The sequence below is a fragment of the Bufo bufo genome, chromosome 2, assembly GCF_905171765.1.
Source record: "Bufo bufo chromosome 2, aBufBuf1.1, whole genome shotgun sequence".
NCBI classification, from domain to species: Eukaryota; Metazoa; Chordata; class Amphibia; order Anura; family Bufonidae; genus Bufo; species Bufo bufo.
In genome coordinates, this window is record NC_053390.1 from 352,043,720 (window position 1) to 352,065,697 (window position 21,978).

General features: G+C 42.2%; 1 protein-coding gene across 1 annotated transcript in view; it reads right to left on the reverse strand.

Moving 5' to 3' along the window:
* PIP5K1B (phosphatidylinositol-4-phosphate 5-kinase type 1 beta) overlaps nt 1–21,978 on the reverse strand; it is a 170,028-nt gene that overhangs the window by 49,340 nt on the left and 98,710 nt on the right. The window contains exons 5-7 of the mRNA XM_040417101.1: nt 10,703–10,820; nt 7,331–7,483; nt 6,230–6,529 (exon numbers count right to left, since the gene is read on the reverse strand). Coding sequence (XP_040273035.1) covers nt 6,230–6,529; nt 7,331–7,483; nt 10,703–10,820 — 571 coding nt within the window. The remainder of the gene's footprint in view (nt 1–6,229; nt 6,530–7,330; nt 7,484–10,702; nt 10,821–21,978) is intronic.

The following is a 21,978-nucleotide window of genomic DNA, read 5'->3' on the forward strand; positions in this document are numbered from 1 at the left end:
ATTTATAAACATGCTTTCCAGCAGCCACCATGGGCCATAGACACAATGGTCAGGAGGGGACCCCACTGACTTCTATCTATGGGACAGTTTTCTAGGCATGTTCTGTGACCTGTGCAGAGGTCAGGAGTAGATAAGTGGTATCATCTATTGTGAATGGTAGATCTATCTATCTATCTATATATCTATCTAAGTCCAACTAATGTGAGCAGCACAGCGGTAAAAAAAGTTATGGTGTGCCAGAGGCTGCGGAAGTGATCCAACATCCAATAAAATAAAATGAAAAAAATAAATGGAACGGCACTCCCGAAAAAGTAAATTAAAGGGTGTGTTCTTTAATCACCAAAGTGACGTTTCAGTCCTCTTACTGCTGGAGAAAAGTCCCAGTAAGAGGACTTAAATGTCGCTTTGGTGATTAAAGAACACTACTTTTAATTTACTTTTTCGGGAGTGTCGTGGATTTTTAAAAAATTCTATCTATCTAATATCGGTCATTCTAATCCTGCCTGTAATGATAAGCAGATAACTGTAGAGAACTGTACAGACTAAAATGTTGACATGGAAAATAAAAAATAACATCACCAAAAATTCTGTTGTATGTTTAACATAAAAACATGATTTAAACAATAGGTCATTTTATGGTGACATATTCCTTTTAGTGGGACACTTCCATCAGAAAGGGGCATTTTTTTTTATTTCAACAGTATTATGCCATTGAAACTGAAATACAAATTGAAAAAAAAAACACCTATATAGATAGGTAACCCATTGTCAGTTTACTGCTGTTGTTCTGGAAAAATATTATCTGCAAGGCAATGATCACTAGGTATAGAATTGGGATGACAGTAGCTCTATTGTCCAAATAAAGGAAAAGTTAAAAGGAGTTATCCAACCCCTAAAATGCCACTCCATACGTCCGAGCCCCTCACACAGGTTGTACTTACCTGACTCCCCCGGTACCCGCGTCACTTCTGACGCACACATGGCCGCCGCTGCATCTCCCCGTCGCACAGATGAAAACATCTGGCGTTGGGGAAGGGGTTTGGCGCAACCAATAGCAGGCTGCGACTTGAACAAGCCTCCCATTGTGGGTGCCTCTAGGGAGGATTGTTCGCATTGCGGCCTGCTATTAGCTTTCTCCCCATGCCGGATGTTTTCATCCGCGTGATGGGGAGATGCAGGGGCGGCAGAAGCAACGCGGGTGTCGGGAAGCCAGGTAAGTACAACCTGAGTGAGGGGCCCGGACGTATGGGGAGGCATTTTAGGGGTTGGATAACCCCTTTAAAGGGCTTCTGTCACCCCACTAAACTATATATTTTTTTTTGGGGTACTTATAATCCCTATACTGCGATATATCTATACATTATGTTATTAATCATTTTCGTTTTGTAGATAAGGCAAAAAATTTACTTTTATAATATGCTAATTACCTGTCTACCAGCAAGTAGGGCGTCTACTTGCTGGTAGCAGCCGCAAAAAACCGCCCCCTCCTCCTGTTGATTGACAGGGCCAGCCGCGATCTCCTCCTCCGGTGGCCCTGTCTGCATTTCAAAAATCGCGCGCCTGTCGCGCAGGCGCTCTGAGAGAAGGAGGCTCGCCTCCTCAGCACTCCCTCAGTGCGCCTGCGCCGATGACGTCACCGAAAGAGAAGACGTCATCGGCGCAGGCGAGGGAGTGCTGAGGAGGCGAGCCTCCTTCTCTCAGAGCGCCTGCGCGACAGGCGCGCGATTTTTGAAATGCAGACAGGGCCACCGGAGGAGGAGATCGCGGCTGGCCCTGTCAATCAACAAGAGGAGGGGGCGGTTTTTTGTGGCTGCTACCAGCAAGTAGACGCCCTACTTGCTGGCAGACAGGTAATTAGCATATTATAAAAGTACGTTTTTTGCCTTATCTACAGAACGAAAATGATTAATAACATACTGTATAGATATATTGCAGTATAGGGATTATAAGTACCCCAAAAAAATATATATAGTTTAGTGGGGTGACAGAAGCCCTTTAAAGAGCAAGGACAGGAAGTAGAATTCTATTCACATATAGGTTCTTAATATGCACTAAAACAACTTGCAAGATTGACATTGGTGGCATACTTCAAGGGTATACCACCAATTTCGTGTGATGCAAATATGACCATGCAGCTGCTTTTCCAGGCAGCCTCCAAAAACTGTTGACCAGCACAGGCCCATTCAGAGATTGGTGGAGTATCCTAGAAATATGCTACCATGTCTATGCCTATAAATATTCTTCTGTATTCCAAAAATGTATAACTAGTCCAAATCAATAATACCCGATTTAAGGCTGTGTTTATATTTTAGCTGAACTTTATGATTGATTTGTGTGCTGGGAAACCTCCTGCCGCATATCTCAAATGTGTCCATAAGGTCTCATTGACTCAACATATCCCAAAAGAGTGTCCTATTGGAATACAACAGAGAGGTATACATAGGCATACCTTGTTGCATCCAGTAAAAAAAATGTATGCTGTGTGATATAGTTTTCTTCATTTTTCTTAAACCCTAAAGGAGTTTTACGCAGCTGTAGAATACTCCCGAAGTACGGTATACCTCTGATGGAAGGTTTTGACAAGATGTGCACAGAGTCTCAGGTGTATATGGAATATAAGGAGGCAATCTCAAATACTATTCCTCAATTACCATTTACCAGAGAGATTTTCCTACACATCTTTCCTGTTTAATCCTTGTTGCTATGAAAGCTATAATAAAGTAATGTGGTGACAAGCTGACTGAGGATGTTGTTAATGTTAAACATTCCCTTCTGGAGAACATTTGCCAATCTATATCTATAATACATATATTACACTTTCCCAATATGTGCGTGTCAAGAAGACGGAACTTTAACAGTTTCTATTTACACTGTGGCGATGTTTAGTTCAGTATTTGCGGACGGATTAATTGACGTAACTACTTGTAGTTACTTACGTGTCTTCATGGACAAACTAGAACAGTAGCTGCTCAGTTTTTTTGTGTAAGGATCTGTTAAGGGAAAAACTGATGGTTTTGTATGCGAGTTGTATCAGTTTTGTCTGAGATTGCGTTCAGTGTTTCAGTTTGGTTTTCTGCACTGATGCAATCATGTTTTCACACTTGTTAAGAAAAACTGAAGAATAAGACTCAACATCTCCTAAAAACCATCAGTACAAAGCACATTGCATCCAGATGACTTCCGTTTTTCACGCAAGCTCTATTCAATTCTATGTCGCCAACATAGAACATGCTGCATTTGCTAGACGTATATAATCATGAAACGCAACTTTAACTCAAACTACTTTAGTCAACTACAGAAGCAATGATTTCAGACACAGACATGCTGTCCTTGAAACAAAAAGTTCCTGCTACAGAGCAGCTGTGAAAAACAGACTGGAAAGAGTAACCTTGAACATGTTTTTACTGAAAAAGCCTGATTATTTTGAGAGGATGACAAAGATAGCAATTCATTGTCATTTATAAAAATGTCTCCCTCTCTCCTGTCCGATTGACTCAAGGTACATATTAGATAGAAGTTGGCTGATGGTTGAACAAACAATCATCTGGTGACGGATCATTTCACAGACACGGCCATACACATTTTGGTTACAGTTGTTCAAACTGGCCATACATGTTCAATGAAACCAAGAGATGGACGAAGGATCCATCTTTCAAAGAAAGATCTTTTGTCCAAAAATCTTTTGTCCCCCTCTCACATGGTTCCATCGCACGTGACAGATAGGCTGTTTACACAAGGAGATGTGCTGCTTACCAACTCTAAAGAGACACAGATTTATTTTTTTAGCACATATTACCTGCCTATATGTGACTATTCTATGTCATTTTTTTTTTTTTAAATAAGAAAAAAACAGGTTGATTGTTTTTTGGATTACATTTTTTAAGTCTCTCCAAATAATCTGTTTCCTGTCCTGACTCTTAAACCTACTCTTTGTTTAGACTTTTAGCATTGCAAACAGTGTCGCTTAACTTTTTCAGTCAGACCATCAGTGAGACCGGGCTGCCCGGCCTCAATTAGAGGATCAAACATTAGGTACGGTCTCAATAAGAGCATCAACCATTGCACTAATCAATGTAATGCTGTTCTGTGGGCATTTTTATCTAGGTTTATCAAAGGAACAATAGAGCTGTCATACTGTTATCCCAATTCTACATCAACCATCATCATTATGATTACCCTTTAGATAACATCATCCCATCACAGCAGCAATAAAACTCACAATGGATTCTATAGGATGTTTTATCATTTGTGTTGATAGCTAAAGAAGGATAACATTTTGTTATTAAAGTATAACTGTCCTTTCAGGTATTCTTTTAGAAGATTATATGTCTTGTATCTGGCATTTGTAGCAGTTTTTCCCTCTGCAATATGCCGGCAATCTTATTTTTTTCTGAGCTGGTGTGTGGAGAATAGCTGGAATTATGTTTTTCCACACACTTCACATGGAAAACAGGGGATCTTGCTTCCTTAGGCTGCATTCACACGTCCGTGGTGTGTTGCGGACCCGCAAATTGCGGGTCCGCAACACACCAGCCCGGCACCCCCATAGAAATGCCTATTCTTGTCCGCAAGCTGTTCTATCTTTTTGCGGAGCTGCAGACCCAAAGATCGGGGCCGCGCACCGCAAATGCGGATGCTGACAGCACACTGTGCTGTCCGCATCCATTCCGTCCCCATAGAGAATGAATGGGTCCGCACCCGTTCTGCAAAATTGCGGAACGGATGCGGACCCATTTTGCGGACGTGTGAATGGAGCCTAACTCTCTGTAACACACCATCAAAAGCAGCAGTAATGGAGGACATTAGACAGCAGTACAGAGCGATGAGAATCCAGCAGTGAAGTTAAAGGGAACATGTCATCTGGATTTTGGGTATAGAGCTGAGGACATGGGTTGCTAGATGGCCGCTAGCACATCCACAATACCCAGTCCCCATAGCTCTCTGTGCTTTTATTGTGTAAAAAAAATGATTTGATACATATGCAAATGAACATGAGATGAGTCCTGTCCCTGACTCATCTCACGTACAGGACTCATCTCAGGTTAATTTGCATATCTATCAAATCAGTTTTTTGACACAATAAAAGCACAGAGAGCTATATGAAGTGGGTATTGCGGCTCTGATGCGGACCAAAACAACGGCCATGTGCATGAAGCCAATAACTGATATGCTTGCACGAACAACAGGTTCATCCGATGAACAACAGGACGTTCCTGATATTCTACACGATTCTCAGACCATGTAAATGCACCTTTAGACAATAAATTACTTACAAATCTGCAGCAGTATCTGTGTCAGTCTCTCTACCTATTCCTGTCTCCAAAAGCCCACCCTTCGTCCCCCTCCCCTCTCCATAGTCTTCTATGTAATCTAATCCTTCAGTGAGCAGGCAGTCCATTTTCACTAAATACAGATTTAAGCAGTGACCTGAGTGATAGTACAGGAGGGAGTTCAGGAGAAGGAAACATAAAATACATTACAAAATATAAACTGTCACTCTTGAATTTTCAATGCCATAGTACTGCTGAAGTAAAAAGGAAAAATAGCTCAAAATTCCCAAAAACATTTTTTTTTTGTTAGCTACAGGCTCCACAAATCTGCTGAACACTGTGTGTCTGAAAAAAGCTCCCAAAATAGTCCCCCAGTTTTTGTTGTTTGCGAACAACTGGTTTGAGCAAAGTGAAGAGACTACCTTCTCTATGGCTAGCACTGTTGGACCCTTTAGAAACTCCAACCAAGAATGGAGATGACCACAACGATATGTACACCTATTTCTCTGCCAGACTATTAAAAGCCTGTTTCAGGAGCTTGCACATTTGTGTTCACTAATTAATTGCTAGGTTTGCTAGCTCTTTAGGAACAAGTAAATAATACAACATATTCGTATATGTCATTAGTATAATGATGGCTCTTAAGGTGGCCACACACATTCTATAGTTGTTGCCCAAACACTTGTACAGCTGACAGCTATTCCTCCCGACTTCCCCATATAGATGCACAATAGGTGCGGCCGAGCATGTTCAAATTTGTATTGCCACCTTCAGCAATTAGCCAAAACACAATTATACATTACTTAGAAAAAATTCCAGACCAAACCAAGCCACATTACAACTGAAGGTTCTAGCTGTATACCAAGTAAAGTTTACCCCTTTGTAAGTAAATTAATGGGGTTTCCAGCAAGATTACATGTTGACATGGAAAAATTCTTGTTCTATTGCATTGGACTTACACGGCAATCTCTCTGTAGTGTTTTCATTAATGCACTGTAGGTATCAGGGTCAAAATACAATCCTTCATGCATGTCTTGCAAGAAATCCAGGTCTTTATATGTGGGGCTGGATTTTTCACGTTCTTTTCGAGACGCTCTTCGTTTATATGTTGATCCTTTGAGATCATACTTGAAATGCATCTTCATGGAACGTGGCAATACATTGTTCATGACCACAAGTCGAATGTTTATACCTCCTGACTGAAGACAGTAAAGTCCATAAAACTTGGGTAGTAGTGTCCGGGGATTCTGATTTAAATTCTATATAAAAAAATAAATAGGATGAGGATCTTGGCGATGATGAAGAAAATCAGATATACATCACTTTAAAGTATAAAAGCAAGTATAATTTAGATTATCAAATGTGTTATGTTATTTTAGCCACTCCTTTGGAAACTACACATGCCAGAGATGGTCAGGCATTGAGGTGGTCAAGCATTGGTGCCTACAAAGTGAATATTGACTGCATATACAAACTGAATTATGTATATTATACCTAGATTGTCCAAGCAGGCATAAACCAGTCTATTGATAAACTGTCTCCATTTTGTAAAAACTCTAAAACACCAAATCTGTAGAAGTTATAGTTTCTTCAAGTGACACCAATACAAGTGCTTGAGGCTACTGGACCCTTGTGCAAGCGACAACAGGTTAGTAAGAGGTGACAACAGGTGGTGAGAACCTGTGTTGGACTCTCCTCTCCATTTTTAACAAGAAAAGGGTGAAGAATAGGCACAAGGTTCATGGAAAGGACGTGGAGGGGAGACCTTCTGTCTTGACTGACAAAACCCAGTAGCTTAACAAGGAACCCATTTTGTCCTATGATTTGGGGCTCCCTCTTTTCTAGGTATGTCATTGGATGAAGTCCTTGCACCACCACACTGTATGAATCTAGTTCAGCTGCTCTCTTGCTGCATCATGGACCATGAGTGAGGGAGCTCTTGCTACCCCAGCACTCCATATTAAAATGGTATTGGATATAGAGAACTTAGCAACCGTAGACAGAATGTAATTTATGATATATCATATTTCATATATGTGTGATAATATCTTCTTCCTTACCATGTAATAGCCGGGGAGCAACTTCTGAAGGAATTCTGCCTCTTTGTGCTGGACAGTTTTGATGATAAATTCATCGTCACTGGTTACAAAGAAGATGGAACCACTTGCACCAGGATTAGACAATTCTATTAAAGGTTCACCGCAGAGCGAATACTGAAGCAAAAGCCAAGAATATATCCATTAGTTTGAGCCCCATAGCAAGAAAATGAATTCCACGATACAAAGGTATACCTGTTCCCCACTCTTACTGCATCTTGCATGTTTACATCTTCATTCATTCATTCATTTCCAAATCTAACACCATATAGGTCGCTCTTGGTAAAACCCACCATCTGGTTTGCTTATCCATTAGGGTAAATTCACAGGCTGCAAGATCTGCTTGCAGCTTGAGCTTTAGGGCAGCTATAATGAACTTTACATGTGGCTTTAGTTTAGGTTCACACGTTATGGGCATGATGTGGCCGTGGTGCAGGCGCAAAACATAAAGATTTCAGTGGTTTTGAAATTGATGGACTGTTAATGGCCGTGCAGCTTTGCAGATACAACTTCTGCTTAGCTACGAACCATGCATAACCATTGACAAACTGCGTTTGCATGCCTGCTGAATTCTGGCCAGAACGTGTGATCCCAGCCTTTACTTTCACTTTTTTATGAGAGGTATATTGTATGTGGATCTATAGGAAGTGTTTCAGGTCAAGGTTATAAGACATATGAGATTTTGCTATTAATGAGCTGCATAAACATGACAATTATCTCATAAGCGCTGTCAATTACATTGCAATCAGCAATATTCTTAGGAGTATTTAAAAGTAATTAGAGCATTCTGTGAAATAATTACTATAATCAATGGCTTCAGAAATATCAACTATAATAAGACCACAGGTTCGCCAGATGCTTAATTAGCTCTTAACCCATTTTTCTTAAACTCCTAGGCCAGGGTATAGTCCGTCATGAAGCTAACCCACAAACATGGATATTAAATGCCATTTAACTTACTTTGACTTCAGAATTTACAATATGGAATAGAAATATGTTGCTCGCAATATAGCTTATCCCTTCAGATGAAGGTGATGAGAAGTTTGGAGAGACACAGGCAATGAACGAATAATAAGAGAAATTATCAGCAGAAACACCTTTTATTTTAAACGGTGTGTTTTTATAATTTTTTTATTTAAATTTCTAAATAACAAATTCCCAGCCACACCGGCCACTGGGGCACACACGGTAGGCTGAAATTTCCTGTTTTCTGCAGCTCAATTTCCCGTCCTACTGTGTAGACTGGGGAAGGTCAGCAAAGTTATGACATTATGTAGAGATTGGGGGGATTTCATGACAAAAGACAGCTGCATTGTGTTGCTGAGGCCTAGATAAGGCAGGTTCTGTATGCAGCTACCGTGTCACTGCCCTAGTTACGGTTTTCTGACTTTTTTGACTCTTTATTTACAGTAGCCGTCATCATGAACGCTGTTCTCCTGTCTATACAGACAATAGAAAGCAGAAAAGATGTACGTGCCTCTAATATGAACACCACAATGGACATTTTTTATATAAACAGCAAATAATCGGACAGATTTACTAGTATTGTCTAAAATGTTGACAGTGCAAACTAGACGGTCTAAAAATGTACCAGACCAAAATGCTGGCACAGAATTTGCATACATTGTCACATCTTATGTCACGTCCTCTCTCATAATAAGCCAGGCTCAATTTCTGCTGAGCTGCCCCCTATGTCGAGCACAATGGGAAAAGTGTTACAAATCTTTAATACATGTGGTGTGGCATGCATGTAGAATATTATCTTTTGCTGTTTTCCTGCCCTTCTCAAGCTCTCAAATGACTATGGCGTCACACATGCTCGGGCTGCCAACTGCATGGTAGAAGCATGCCTACTGCACTTACAATTGTCTTATAGAATAAGGCATTTGCTTCACCTTTTTCCGCCAACTGTTTACTCTAGATGTCTCCTCCAGGACCCCATTGTTCAAAGCAAAGGTCTCCTAACTGGATTTCAACTATTCCTTTTCTTCTCCAGAGAGAAGCTACTGCCAAAACTGTCTGGTAGTGGCTTTCTCCCCATTCACTACATAGGTATGCTCAGTATAAGAGGACCTGGAGATATATCTGTTGGCTGTACGCTTGGCATTTGCCTCAGGTGTATGGCCAGCTTAAAAGCATGATATTGATGACCTAGGTTCAGGACAGGTCATCAATATCAGATTAGTGGAGGTCCGACCCCCACCAATGAGCTGTTTGAAGGGACTGCAGCCTGTGTCACATAGAAGAAATAAAGAACCATAGAACATTGACAGCAGAAAAAGACCACATGGTCCACAGTCTGCCCATATATTATTACTTATGTTAGGATAGACATGTGTTTAAATTAACTTACTGTAGATTTCCCAACCACATATCAAGAAAATTTGTTCCCAGCCTCAACCACTCTCTCTGTGTAAAAATATATTTCCTCACATTGGATCAGATATTCCCACCACCTACTTTTACATTGTCCCCTTGTTCTTGTTTTGAGTTGTTCTTTTTTTTAAACATTTCCCTCTTGAACCTTATGTAGGCTTGTAACATATTTAAAAGTTTTGATCATGTCCCCTCTTTCCTCAAGGCTCTACAGAGTTAAGTTCTTTAAGTCTCTCCTCCCCTTCAATGTTTAGCTGCACACCATCTACACTGTATTGGCAGGGCAGGGTAATTACAGCTTTTTGTCCTATTCACTATAGAGTAGACAGAGTGCAGGTAAACACTGAAAGGGATAGAATAGGTCATCAATATGATAAACCAGACAACCCCTTTAAGGCACCTATGCTCACCACTGGGCAATGGGTCATTTTTTTATGTACTACTAAGGCTACATGCACACGACCGTATGCCATCCGCTTTTTTTTTTTTTGCGGATCCATTGTAACAATGCCTAAAACAGACAAGAATAGGACCTGTTATATTTTTTTTTTGCGGGGCTACGGAACGAACATACGGATACGGACAGCACATGGTGTGCTATCCGCATTTTTTGCGGACCCATTGAAATGAATGGGTCCGCACCCTATCTGCAAAAAAAAACGGAACGGACACGGAAACAAACAACGTTCGTGTGCATGTAGCCTTGCATTGTGAGTAGGATGGATGAAAAACTGAGAAGGTGAAATGGTTTTCCTGTACTATAAAGCATTTTCTAAGCTCACTGAGTATGCTTCTGCCATGAAGGGATATTTATTGTTTCAGACACTGACAAATCTCTATATTAAACAGGATTGGAATGAAATGGCGCCTTGTTTCAGATAATTGATACATAAAATGCAATAATTTTCAAATATTAATATATAGGTTAATATGTTTATTAATATAAAACAGAACTCTTACCAAGTAATCATCCGGCTTGATGCCAAAAAGCTCTCTGAAGTAGCGGAATGCTAATGGAGCATATGTCTTGAATCTGAAATCTGGGTAATGATGTGCTGGAGTTAAGTTGCTTCCTTCACTAAGATGTGGGGGGAAAAATGTAATTTTAATAAACAGGAATATGTCATAAAACAACTTATTACACATCTATATTCCAATAAGCAAGAAATGTGAATAAAATGTAACAACATAAGTACTAAGGCAACAAATACAGTTGTAAGAAGAAGTGAGCCATTTGGGAATATCTGAAGTCACCATGATCGACATACACAATCTAAAGACCCCTTTACAGAGACAGACTGAGCAGGCAATTATCTGGAACAAACTGTTTGTTCCCTATAATTATCTGCACATTAGAGGATGTGAGACCTGCATTTACATGCAGCAATCATCTCCTCTGTATGGGGATGAATAAACGCTACTGTGATCGCTCGTCACCATACCGAATCATTATTTCTGGGCAGCAGATCCTTGTCTACACTGCAGGAAGAAAATGTAAGTGAACCCTTTAATAACTTGTACATCCTGCTTCAGCAGCAATCTCTTCCATCAAATGTTTCATGTAGCTGAAAATAAGATTTGCACAGTGTTGAGGAGGAATTTTGGACCTTTCCTCCCTGCAATTATTTAGCAATATTTCCTGGATGCCCTCTTCAAGTCATGCCACAGCACCCGGAATTAAGGCCATTCCAAAACACACATCATCTTTCTTTAACTATTATTTAGATGAACCACTTGTGTAAATCACCTAAGAATGTATTCTTTTAGCTCTCCTGTAGTAGATATTTTTTAAACAAAATAAACCTATCAGACCATGAAAATTTTGTCAATTCAGATTTCAAAAATGTTGTTATCCCGACTGCAATTCAATAAAAATTAATTGGACTGCTTTATGGAATATCATCTAAATAAGGTTATATGCCAGTACACTAGATGTATCCTTAAAGGGGTTCTCCGGGAATTAAGAAAATGAAAATACTTAAATATTATAAATATATTCCGAAATACCTTTCATTAGTTAGAATGGCTCATTTTGTCTAGGGAGCAATCGTCAGGGAGAATAAAATGGCCGCTGTCCTATTAGTACACACAAAACCTGTCCTAATCACACAGGAGGATAAGTTACCTCAGAGCACAGAACTGCCTCATCCTCCTCACTGCTCTGCTTGTCAGGGATTATGATCCTGAATACAGTTTAATATGATATTCAGCTGAATCTCTGTGGAAATGGAGTTCATGAGGAGACATGAAGTACAGCGTGGACAGACAGGACAGACTGTGGTAATGTAGGGCTGTGGTAATGGAGACTGCATACAAGAGCTGCTGCTCATTATTATCCACATCCCCACCTCCTCTCTGTACTTCATCTCTCCTATGAACTCCATTCCTACAGGGATTCAGCTGAAGATCTTATTGGCTGTATTCAGGATCATAAAAAGTTGTGAAGTGACTTGTTCTGCTGTGTGATTAGGACAGGTTTTGTGTGTACTAATAGGACGGCGCCTATTTTATCTCTTCTAATGATTGCTCCCTAGACAAAACGAGCCATTATAGCTAATGAAAGGTATTTGGGAATATATTTATAATAAAGTAATATTTAAGTATTTTCATCTTTTTAATTCCCAGAGAACCTCTTTAAAATGTTTCATTTTAAAGGAGATCTGTCAGCAGATTTTTACCTATGAATCTGGCTGACCCGTTGCATGTGCGCTTGGCAGTTGAAGGCATCTGTGTTGATCCCATGTTCATATGTGCCTGCATTGCTGAGAAAAATTAAGTTTCAGTATATGCAAATGAGCCTCTAGGGGCAACAGACTCTGCTCTCTCTGCAACTCCTGTGCCCTTTACACTTTGATTGACAGGGCCAGGCAGTGTAAACGTGATCACGCCTTCTACTAAAACCAATCAAAGTGTGGAGAGCGCAGCAGTGGCAGAGAGAGCTGAGCCTCTAGGTGTAATGGTAATACCCTTGTTGCTCCTAGACGCTCATTTGCATATATTAAAATGTTTTCTCAGCAAAGCGGGAACATATAAATATATGGGACCAGCACAGATGCCTTCAGCTGCCAAGTGCGCACGCAACAGGCCAGCCAGTTTCATAGATACAAATCTTCTGACAGATGTCCTTTAAAGTGTAACTGTCTTATTTGTTTTTATTTGCTAGTTTATTACAGCTAGGCATATATACCTGAGTTAGTCTGTCAATGATTGTCAAAGGATCTGTAATTACCGTATAATAACCGCTTTCATTAATGTCCCCTGTCCCTTTCCACTGCTCCCTTAAAAGACAGTTTCTATGTCTTGTCTGTCTCTGGCTAAGAAAACAGGAAGACGGATCCTTCACACTGCATACCTGGATTAGGCTTCATTGTGAGGAGGTGTGTCTCTCAGTAATCTAATCTGATTGGCTGGCAGGGAGCTGCTGGCTACAGCAAGTGTGTATGTGAAGTGAGGGGAAGCAGTTTTGGCCTCAGAACTGGCAGAGGAGCCATCTTGACAAGGTCCTCATATTGTAGAGGTTAAAACAGCCATATAATGCTGCTGCTGCAGCAGTAATATATGCTAAAATAGATTTTTTTATGAAAACATGACAGTTACACTTTAACAGTAGCCTAAATTTACTTACACTGGGGAAGAACAGTCCTTCTCCAGGTTAAATGAATGGAGGCTGCTGATTGATGGAACCCTCCGTCAGCGCAGCGCCAGCACGTAGGTCAGAGGACCTGCATGTAAACATGAATTATTTATATTAAACTATCGGACATCAGTACCGATAGTTTAATAATGCTTACTACTAGATGCATGCATGTACTGTTACCAGCACATGGGCAGCCATTAATGTAAACTGGCCAACCCCCTTTAAGGCACATTAAGAGGGTACTATTTTGTTCAATATTTTGGACTGGAGAAAATGTTACCTTTTAAATATTTGACAATGCAAATTTTTGAGCAAGACAAACAAGAAAATATTATAATATAGACTTGACTGTCCTCCAATGCGTATTAAACAACAGGCGGCCATTGTTTTTCTATTATAATTTGAGAGTCACATGTTCTACAACACGTGGAAGCTTTCAGATGTTGGTGCTTATGTCATGCTCTATATTAAAGCAATGGAAATAAACCCCTGAGGTTTAATAGCATGTTATGTTATTACTAATATTTATTTTTATTATGTGAGTCACCTTGCTCCTGGCAAGCTTGACTAAAATTTCCATTTGACAGTATGTGGTACTAAAAAGCACATTTTGGCAGCGTAAATGCCTCTTTGGGCTCTGTGTCAATAATATGCAGACAAAGTACACTATAGTCACTGTGACTATGTCACAACTATAGTCACTGAGTGTAGTCTTGACAATAGGTACCAATATACCCTTACCATGCAAGAATTTCAATAGGAAAACCATATGCAAAGAGATATCAACCAGGGAACAAACGCATCTCGGCATCGCCACCTCTTGGAAGTGGCTCCCTATGAGTCAAAATCTGACTTTTTGACAAGCCTTGGGACATGACAAAATAGCCAAGACAAATATCCATCCATAGACAGCTGTTTCGGGTTGCTTGGCCCTCATCAGTATGGAGTAGGATCCTGGCTAGATGAGTGTGATGTCTTGAATGCACCTTAGGCAGGTTACTGACTCTCCTTAAAGAGACCTGCTGTGTATTGAGACTTATTGGCAATGCTCCATGGGAAAATAATATGCAAAGAGGTATCTCCAAGAGAAAGAGAACCATCTCACTAGCGCCAACTTTTGGAGGTGGCTCTCTATAAGTCAAAGTCTGACTTTTTTACAAGCCACAAAGCCCAAATTGTTACAGACAATTGTTTTACATACATTGACTGTATCTACAACTAATGGTACAGTATGTTAATCAGTGCTCATGGCTTTCGTTTATATCTTGTAATCACATGATCATCATTTTTTGTTAGATCTCTAATGATAATTGGCTTATTTATTGCCAGTTGTATTGAGAATATATACATCAGTATAGTGCAGGGCAGGACTGGCCCACCAGAGGATCCTCTGGTGGGCCCAAGCTCTGACGCAATAATGGACCCCTAATAAAACAGGATCCCTAAGCAGAAGACAATCTTATTTGGAGCTGACCTTGGAACCAATATCCATATCAAGGGTGGACATAACATATGTGCGGCCTGTGCAGCTATACAGGGGTCCACCACCATCTTATCAAGAAAGCACCAATGCATACTAATGTCTACTTCACTGCATGTAAATAATTGTTAATTGGTACTATAGCTTTTACTGGTGGATTTAAACCTGCAAGTTACTACACCATAAAACTCTATGACAAGAGCCGCACTCTCAACAAACTGGCTGTTACATAAATGGGTGCCACATACTTTTTTTTCATAGAGGCTCCTTATAGTCTATATCCACCTATGAACCACATATTCTAATAAATCTTATTAATGATAAGCCCTTCATGGGCAATGTTGCACAGAAAATTACTGTGGACATGCACATGTCCGGTATACACAAATGGTGGGCATTCAGAATAATTCCCTCTGGTGGGTCCTAGGAAGTCAGACCTGAAGCTACCCATACCCTTTTTAGCTAGCTGCTAGTTATTTGGCCGACACCTATTCCTCCGGACACATAAACATACGTGCTTTCAATGGGAAGGGTAATAAGCTTCTGCTAGACTCCTCTTGCAGCAGCTTAACCCCCAAAGGAACTAAAGGTCCCTTAACATGGGACAATTTTGCAGGCGACTGTTGGGAAGGAAGTGTTCCATCCCAGCAATCGCCTGCTCATCAGTGAAGGAGACCACTGTATTTACATACAGTGATCCCCTCCACAGTATGGGGAGGAGTGATCGCTAATGCAATCGTTCGTCCCATACTGACTCGTTTTTTGCCGGCAGCAGATGCTGTTTAAACAGCCAGATCTGCTGCCGGCAAAGAGTGATTTTGTGAATGCTTGTTAGCGATCATCTGGCTGAGAATCAGCCCGTGTAAGGATCATAACAGCTTTTTTGGAACTTTCATCTAAAATGTATGGGCACCTCATGTGGTTTATAACATTTGAAAATTCGAAGAGTAAGTCGTGCCTGAGTTTTCTGTGCTATTTGCTGCTTTTCATTTGTCTTTGTGTTGAGAAACATTAAGTAGAATGTGACCTCAAGGAACTAGGCTTTACTTGTAATAACAAGGAAAAACAATAAAACTATAATTTATGTGGCAGAGTATGAGTACATAAACTTTACACTGTTGTGTTCAACCACAATCCACAGTGCTATTATTAATTATTGCTTAAACATTCAATATTTATACTATCAAGAGATCAATGTGAACGTGAAATGAATCAGGATATGGCTTACACTGCTTTTCATACGAACACACTATTATACAGTCGAGTGTTGTGCAAGTTTTATCCGGAATAATTACAACTCTGCACTTGCACCCCATGTGTTTTGAAGCAAATGAACAAACCATCAAAGTCCTTGGAAGCGGTCACATTAAAAAGCAAAAGCAAGTAAGGAGCTCCAGTTATATGTTTAGATACATTTTTAGGTTACTAATCCTTTGGACTTTATTTACCAGTTTACATATAATGTAATAAGTCTACATAAAAAGTTGAGTAACTTTGCAGATACATTTTTTACGAGGTGGATCTGCTGTGTCTACTGAACAGATTTGACTTGGGGCTTCTCCTAAGAGGAGTATCTAATTGACCCCTCAGTTTCACCTTCTATAAAGGAATCTGTAATCACCAGACCACTACCTCTTGGAGTTTTTTCTGTCCAGTAGACTGCTGACAGACGAGGGTTAAGAGACACCTTCAATGCAAAACACTGAGTGGTCAGGGAAAACTGTAATTTCGGACAAGTTAAGTTCAGAGAAGGTAGAGATTGTGCAATCCAAAGTTAGTCCGAGCTTCAGGATAGGCTGCTCAGAATCAGTACGGAGATCAAGGCAGACGTCAGGTCAGATAGCGTTGGGTCAAATCTGGAGTCAGACAAAAGTTGGTAAACGAGAGAGCAAACAGGACAAGTAGTACACCTTTTCAGCAAACTAGAACCTATTGCTCAGGTACCCTCCCACAGGGGTGGTGCCTTAAATACCCTATGGTGCCCAGCCACAGGCTGGGGAAGATTAAGGTGTGTGCACACTGGTCCTTTAAGAGCCAAAGAGCGGCGTGCACGCCGTATGGCTATGAGGCAGGGCCAGCAAGATGAAGGCCTCAGCCTGCATGGGGAGGATGAAACAGCACTACCCTGGTCTTCCTGCCCATTGGGAAGGAGCAGAGAGCTGCTGGCAAACACGGGCCACACAAGTCCAAAGTCAAACCGGTCAGTTGGCACAGTGGTTCCCCAACTATTGTCCATAACACTAAGAATGTCCACCAATTTTTTGGCACAGATTATACCAGAATTCTGTCACATATTGATTACAACCTCCAGAGAGACTGTTGCCTGGCCGAGTTTAAGCCAGATCTCCACCGGTCCCCATTACAGTTGATTGGGGCTGGACGGAATTCCGGCAGTGCCAAATCCAGTAGGCTGTTCCAAGCCGGAACAGCCTGCCAGATCTGTCAAAAGCAAATGTGAAACAAGCCTTACTGGTTCAGTATAAAGCATGCTCTGGAAATTAGGATTTTGGGAAGTGTACTCTTCACACCAGACAGGTATCTGATTTAGGCCTCATGCACACGACCGTTGTGTGCATCCGTGGCCGTTGTGCCGTTTTCCTTTTTTTTTCGCGGACCCATTGACTTTCAATGGGTCCGTGGAAAAAAATCGGAAAATGCACTGTTTTGCAGCCGCATCCGTGATCCGTGTTTCCTGTCCGTCCAAAAAATATGACCTGTCCTATTTTTTTGACGGACAACTGTTCACGGACCCATTCAAGTCAATGGGTCCGTGAAAGAACACGGATGCACACAAGATTGGCATCCGCGTTCTTGATCCGTGGCCGTAGGTTACTTTCATACAGACGGATCCGAAGATCCATCTGCATAAAAGCTTTTTCAGAGCTGAGTTTTCACTTCGTGAAAACTCATATCCGACAGTATATTCTAATACAATATTAGAAGCATCATACTTACCTGCTGCGCTGTCTGTGACCGTCCGGGAGCTCCTCCTACTGGTAAGTGACAGGTCTGTGCGGCGCATTGCTTAATGACCTGTCACTTACCAGTAGGAGGAGCTCCCGGCCGGTCACAGACAGCGCAGCAGGTAAGTATGATGCTTCTAATATTGCTAAGTAAGGGGAGGCTGCACACTGGCCACCAATGAAAATAATACAATAGAGGGAGGGAGGGGGGGCCGCACACTGTGCCACCAATGAAAATAATACAATAGAGGGAGGGGGGGCCGCACACTGTGCCACCAATGAAAATAATACAATAGAGGGAGGGAGGGGGGGCCGGGATCTCTTACAGGGGGCTATGATACGCACAATTAACCCCTTCAGGTGCGGCACCTGAGGGGTTAATTGTGCGGATCACAGCCCCCTGTAAGAGATCGGGTGCTGCCAGGCAGCAGGGGGCAGTCATGTACACAGTTCGTAGTATATTCTAACTTGAAGCGTCCCCATCACTATGGGAACGCCTCTGTGTTAGAATATACTGTCGGATATGAGTTTCATGATCTAACTCAGTGCTTCTCAATTATTTTCTGTCATGCCCCCCCCTAGGAAGAAGAAAACATTTTGCGCGCGACTGTAAATAGTATCATTTGTCTATAAAATTGTTATAAGTACACCTCTGCATAACACTGTATCCTTATTATCGTATAAGAGAATAAAAAAAGAAAGAAATGTGGATCGGACACACACTTATGGGGGGATCTGTGGATGACGGACACTTATGGGGGGATCTGTGGATGACGGACACTTATGGGGGGATCTGTGGATGACGGACACTTATGGGGGGATCTGTGGATGACGGACACTTATGGGGGGATCTGTGGATGACGGACACTTATGGGGGGATCTGTGGATGACGGACACTTATGGGGGGATCTGTGGATGACGGACACTTATGGGGGGATCTGTGGATGACGGACACTTATGGGGGGATCTGTGGATGACGGACATTTATGGGGGGATCTGTGGATGACGGACACTTATGGGGGGATCTGTGGATGACGGACAATTATGGGGGGGATCTGTGGATGACGGACACTTATGGGGGATCTGTGGATGACGGACACTTATGGGGGGATCTGTGGATGACGGACACTTATGGGGGGATCTGTGGATGACGGACACTTATGGGGGGATCTGTGGATGACGGACACTTATGGGGGGATCTGTGGATGACGGACACTTATGGGGGGATCTGTGGATGACGGACACTTATGGGGGGGATCTGTGGCTGGCACTGTTACAGGGGGATCTGTGGCTGGCACTGTTATATATGTGCCATCCACAGACCCCCCACCCCATAACAGTGCCATCCACAGTGCCCCCCCCAGCCCATAACAGTGCCATCCACAGACCCCCACCCCTTAACTGTGCCATCCACAGATTCCGTGTGCCCGCCGCCGCCGTTTAAAGTTATTAAACATGCCCCCCTCACTCCTAATAGTACCGTATATCCGAATTTCTTCTGTATAATGCCGGCAGGCGCGTCCCTCAGTGACGTCACTTGTCTGCGCCGCCTGCTTCATTCATAAAGCAGGCCGCGCAGGCACGTGACATCACTGAGGGACGCGCCGGCCGCCCGGCCTGCCTGCCGGCATTATACAGAAGAAATTCGCACACCCCAAAGGTCGGCCCTGAACGAGCCCCCCTTTACGGAGCCTGGCGCCCCCCCTGGGGGGCGCTCCCCACTATTTGAGAAGCACTGATCTAACTCAAATCCGATGGTATATTCTAACATAGAGGCGTTCCCATGGTGATGGGGACGCTTCAAGTTAAAATATACCATCGGATTGGAGAAAACTCAGATCCTATGGTATATTAACTTCTGAGTTTACATTGAAAGTCAATGGGGGACGGATCCGTTTGCAATTGCACCATATTGTGTCAACGTCAAACGGATCCGTCCCCATTGACTTGCATTGTAAGTCAGGACGGATCCGTTTGGCTCCGCATGGCCAGGCGGACACCAAAATAACTTTTTTTTTCCATGTCCGTGGATCCTCCAAAAATCAAGGAAGACCCACGGACGAAAAAACGGTCACGGATCACGGACCAACGGAACCCCGTTTTGTGGACCGTGAAAAAATACTGTCGTGTGCATGAGGCCTTAGGAGAAACTTTCACTGTATTACTGAAGCTCACATAAACTGATAATGACGTATTTGGCAAGAAGGTTGATGACTGTTTCCAGTAATGATGAACAAAATTGTAAATGTAGCTTTGGGCTATAATACAATCTGTAACTCAGGATCAGTACAAAATAATATTTTTTGTATAGCTTATATTGAGGCATAAACTGTACACCTTTGTTCTAAGGTGCTATACCCTTAATCCTTGCCAGGCCTGCACACTTCACTAACACAAATATAACTTGAAAGGAAAAAAATGATTTGGTGGCTAAAAGCCAAACCTACGCAGAGACTGAGATGCACAACAATTCCAGATGTATTGATCTCATACATGCCAATCATGTCACTGTTTACGTGGACATATATTTACATAATTACCCAGATCAGAACATAGCAAAAATTGACCAGTAGACAAGCGGCCCGATTAGTAGCCGGGTTGATTACATGCACAACTGTTCATCTTCTCACTCCTTCAGTAGAAGAATAAAGACCCCCTTCCAGGCAATCAGGAAGCATTCTTATTGGTAAGACTAAGAGGGGTGATCAATTGAAGAATAATTCCTTTTACCAACCCCCCCCCCCCCCCACTCTCCCTCAGGGGTTAGTGGAGTCTGTACAGAGGGAGAATGTTATGACGTGGATGTAGATCTGCAGTATCACTAGAACAGATTTGCCTTGGAGCTACTCCTAAGGGCGTTATCTAAGTGGCCACCTTGGTCGTCACTATTTAAAGAGGACCTTTCATGGGTCCAGGCTTTATAAGATAAGAAGCACGTTAGGTAGGGCATAAAGCAGGGATCCTATAGTGCTTACTATTATTCCTGGGCGCAGCTCCGTTCGCCCGCTGTGCCCTCCTGTATTTTCCCCACTCAGTATGCTAATTACTAGCATCGGAACAGGGAGGAAAAAACCTCCCTGGCTGTGACACTCTGCGCTGCGATTGGACAGCGCTACAGCCAGGGAGAAGGAGACTCCCACTGAGAAAGACTCAGTCTCCTCCTCATTGTTCCGATACTCCTCATTATAATACAAGGTGCTAAAAACAACGGGGGGCCACAGCGGACAAACAGGGAGGGGTGTCTTTTAAAAAAATAAATAAAAATGCCATGGCATCAGTAAGGGCCGCCCTATAAGGTAACACCCTAATTAGACTTTTGCAAAACTGATGATGAAAGGTCCTCTTTAACCTCTGTACAGGGATCCAGACTATGCTACAGGGGAACCACCAAGCCGCTAATCTAGGAGTATTCTATGTTCAAGTGACAATCTGAGGTCAGGACGGACAGCTCAGGGTCAGGTCAGGCAGCCAATGGTCAAATCCAGAAGTAAGTACACAGAACAGGCAAACAATATAATGCCATAACTTTGCAGGAAACTAGTGTAATGTCCTCAGACACCTTCCTACAGGGCGGCAAACCATGGGCTGGTGAAGATTAGGGTGCATGCATCAGCCCTTTACGAGCTGAAGGGAGTGTGCATGCGCCCTACAGGCACAGCAGATAAAGTGCCTCAGCCTGCGTGGCATCTGACACAACAACGCCAAGGTGCTGAAGCCCAGGAGCAAGTGAGCAGATGAGCAGCTGTGCTCACTGGGAGAATTGGAGCAGTGGTGGGCACTGACAGACACCCTAACAGAGAAATGACAGTAAGGGTGCTTTCACACTGTGTTTGCAAAGCTTCTGGCACATATATCAAACATATCAATAGGCACATATTCACCTGATGGAAGGACACTCTTTTGGCTTCCATCAGTATACTTTTTTTTGCTGCTTCTGGAATAACATTTTCATATAGAAGCATCCAGTAAAAAATTTACATTGAGCAAAATATATATATATATATATATATATATATATAAAAAAATTCCCCCCCCCCCCCATAAAAGCCTATAGGCGGAATCCTCCTACTTCCGACAGACAATGCAAATGCAGTGTGAAAGCACCCTAACAGGTTGCGATCTTTCTACCTGCTCTCAAATGCAGTCTCCCCAATCA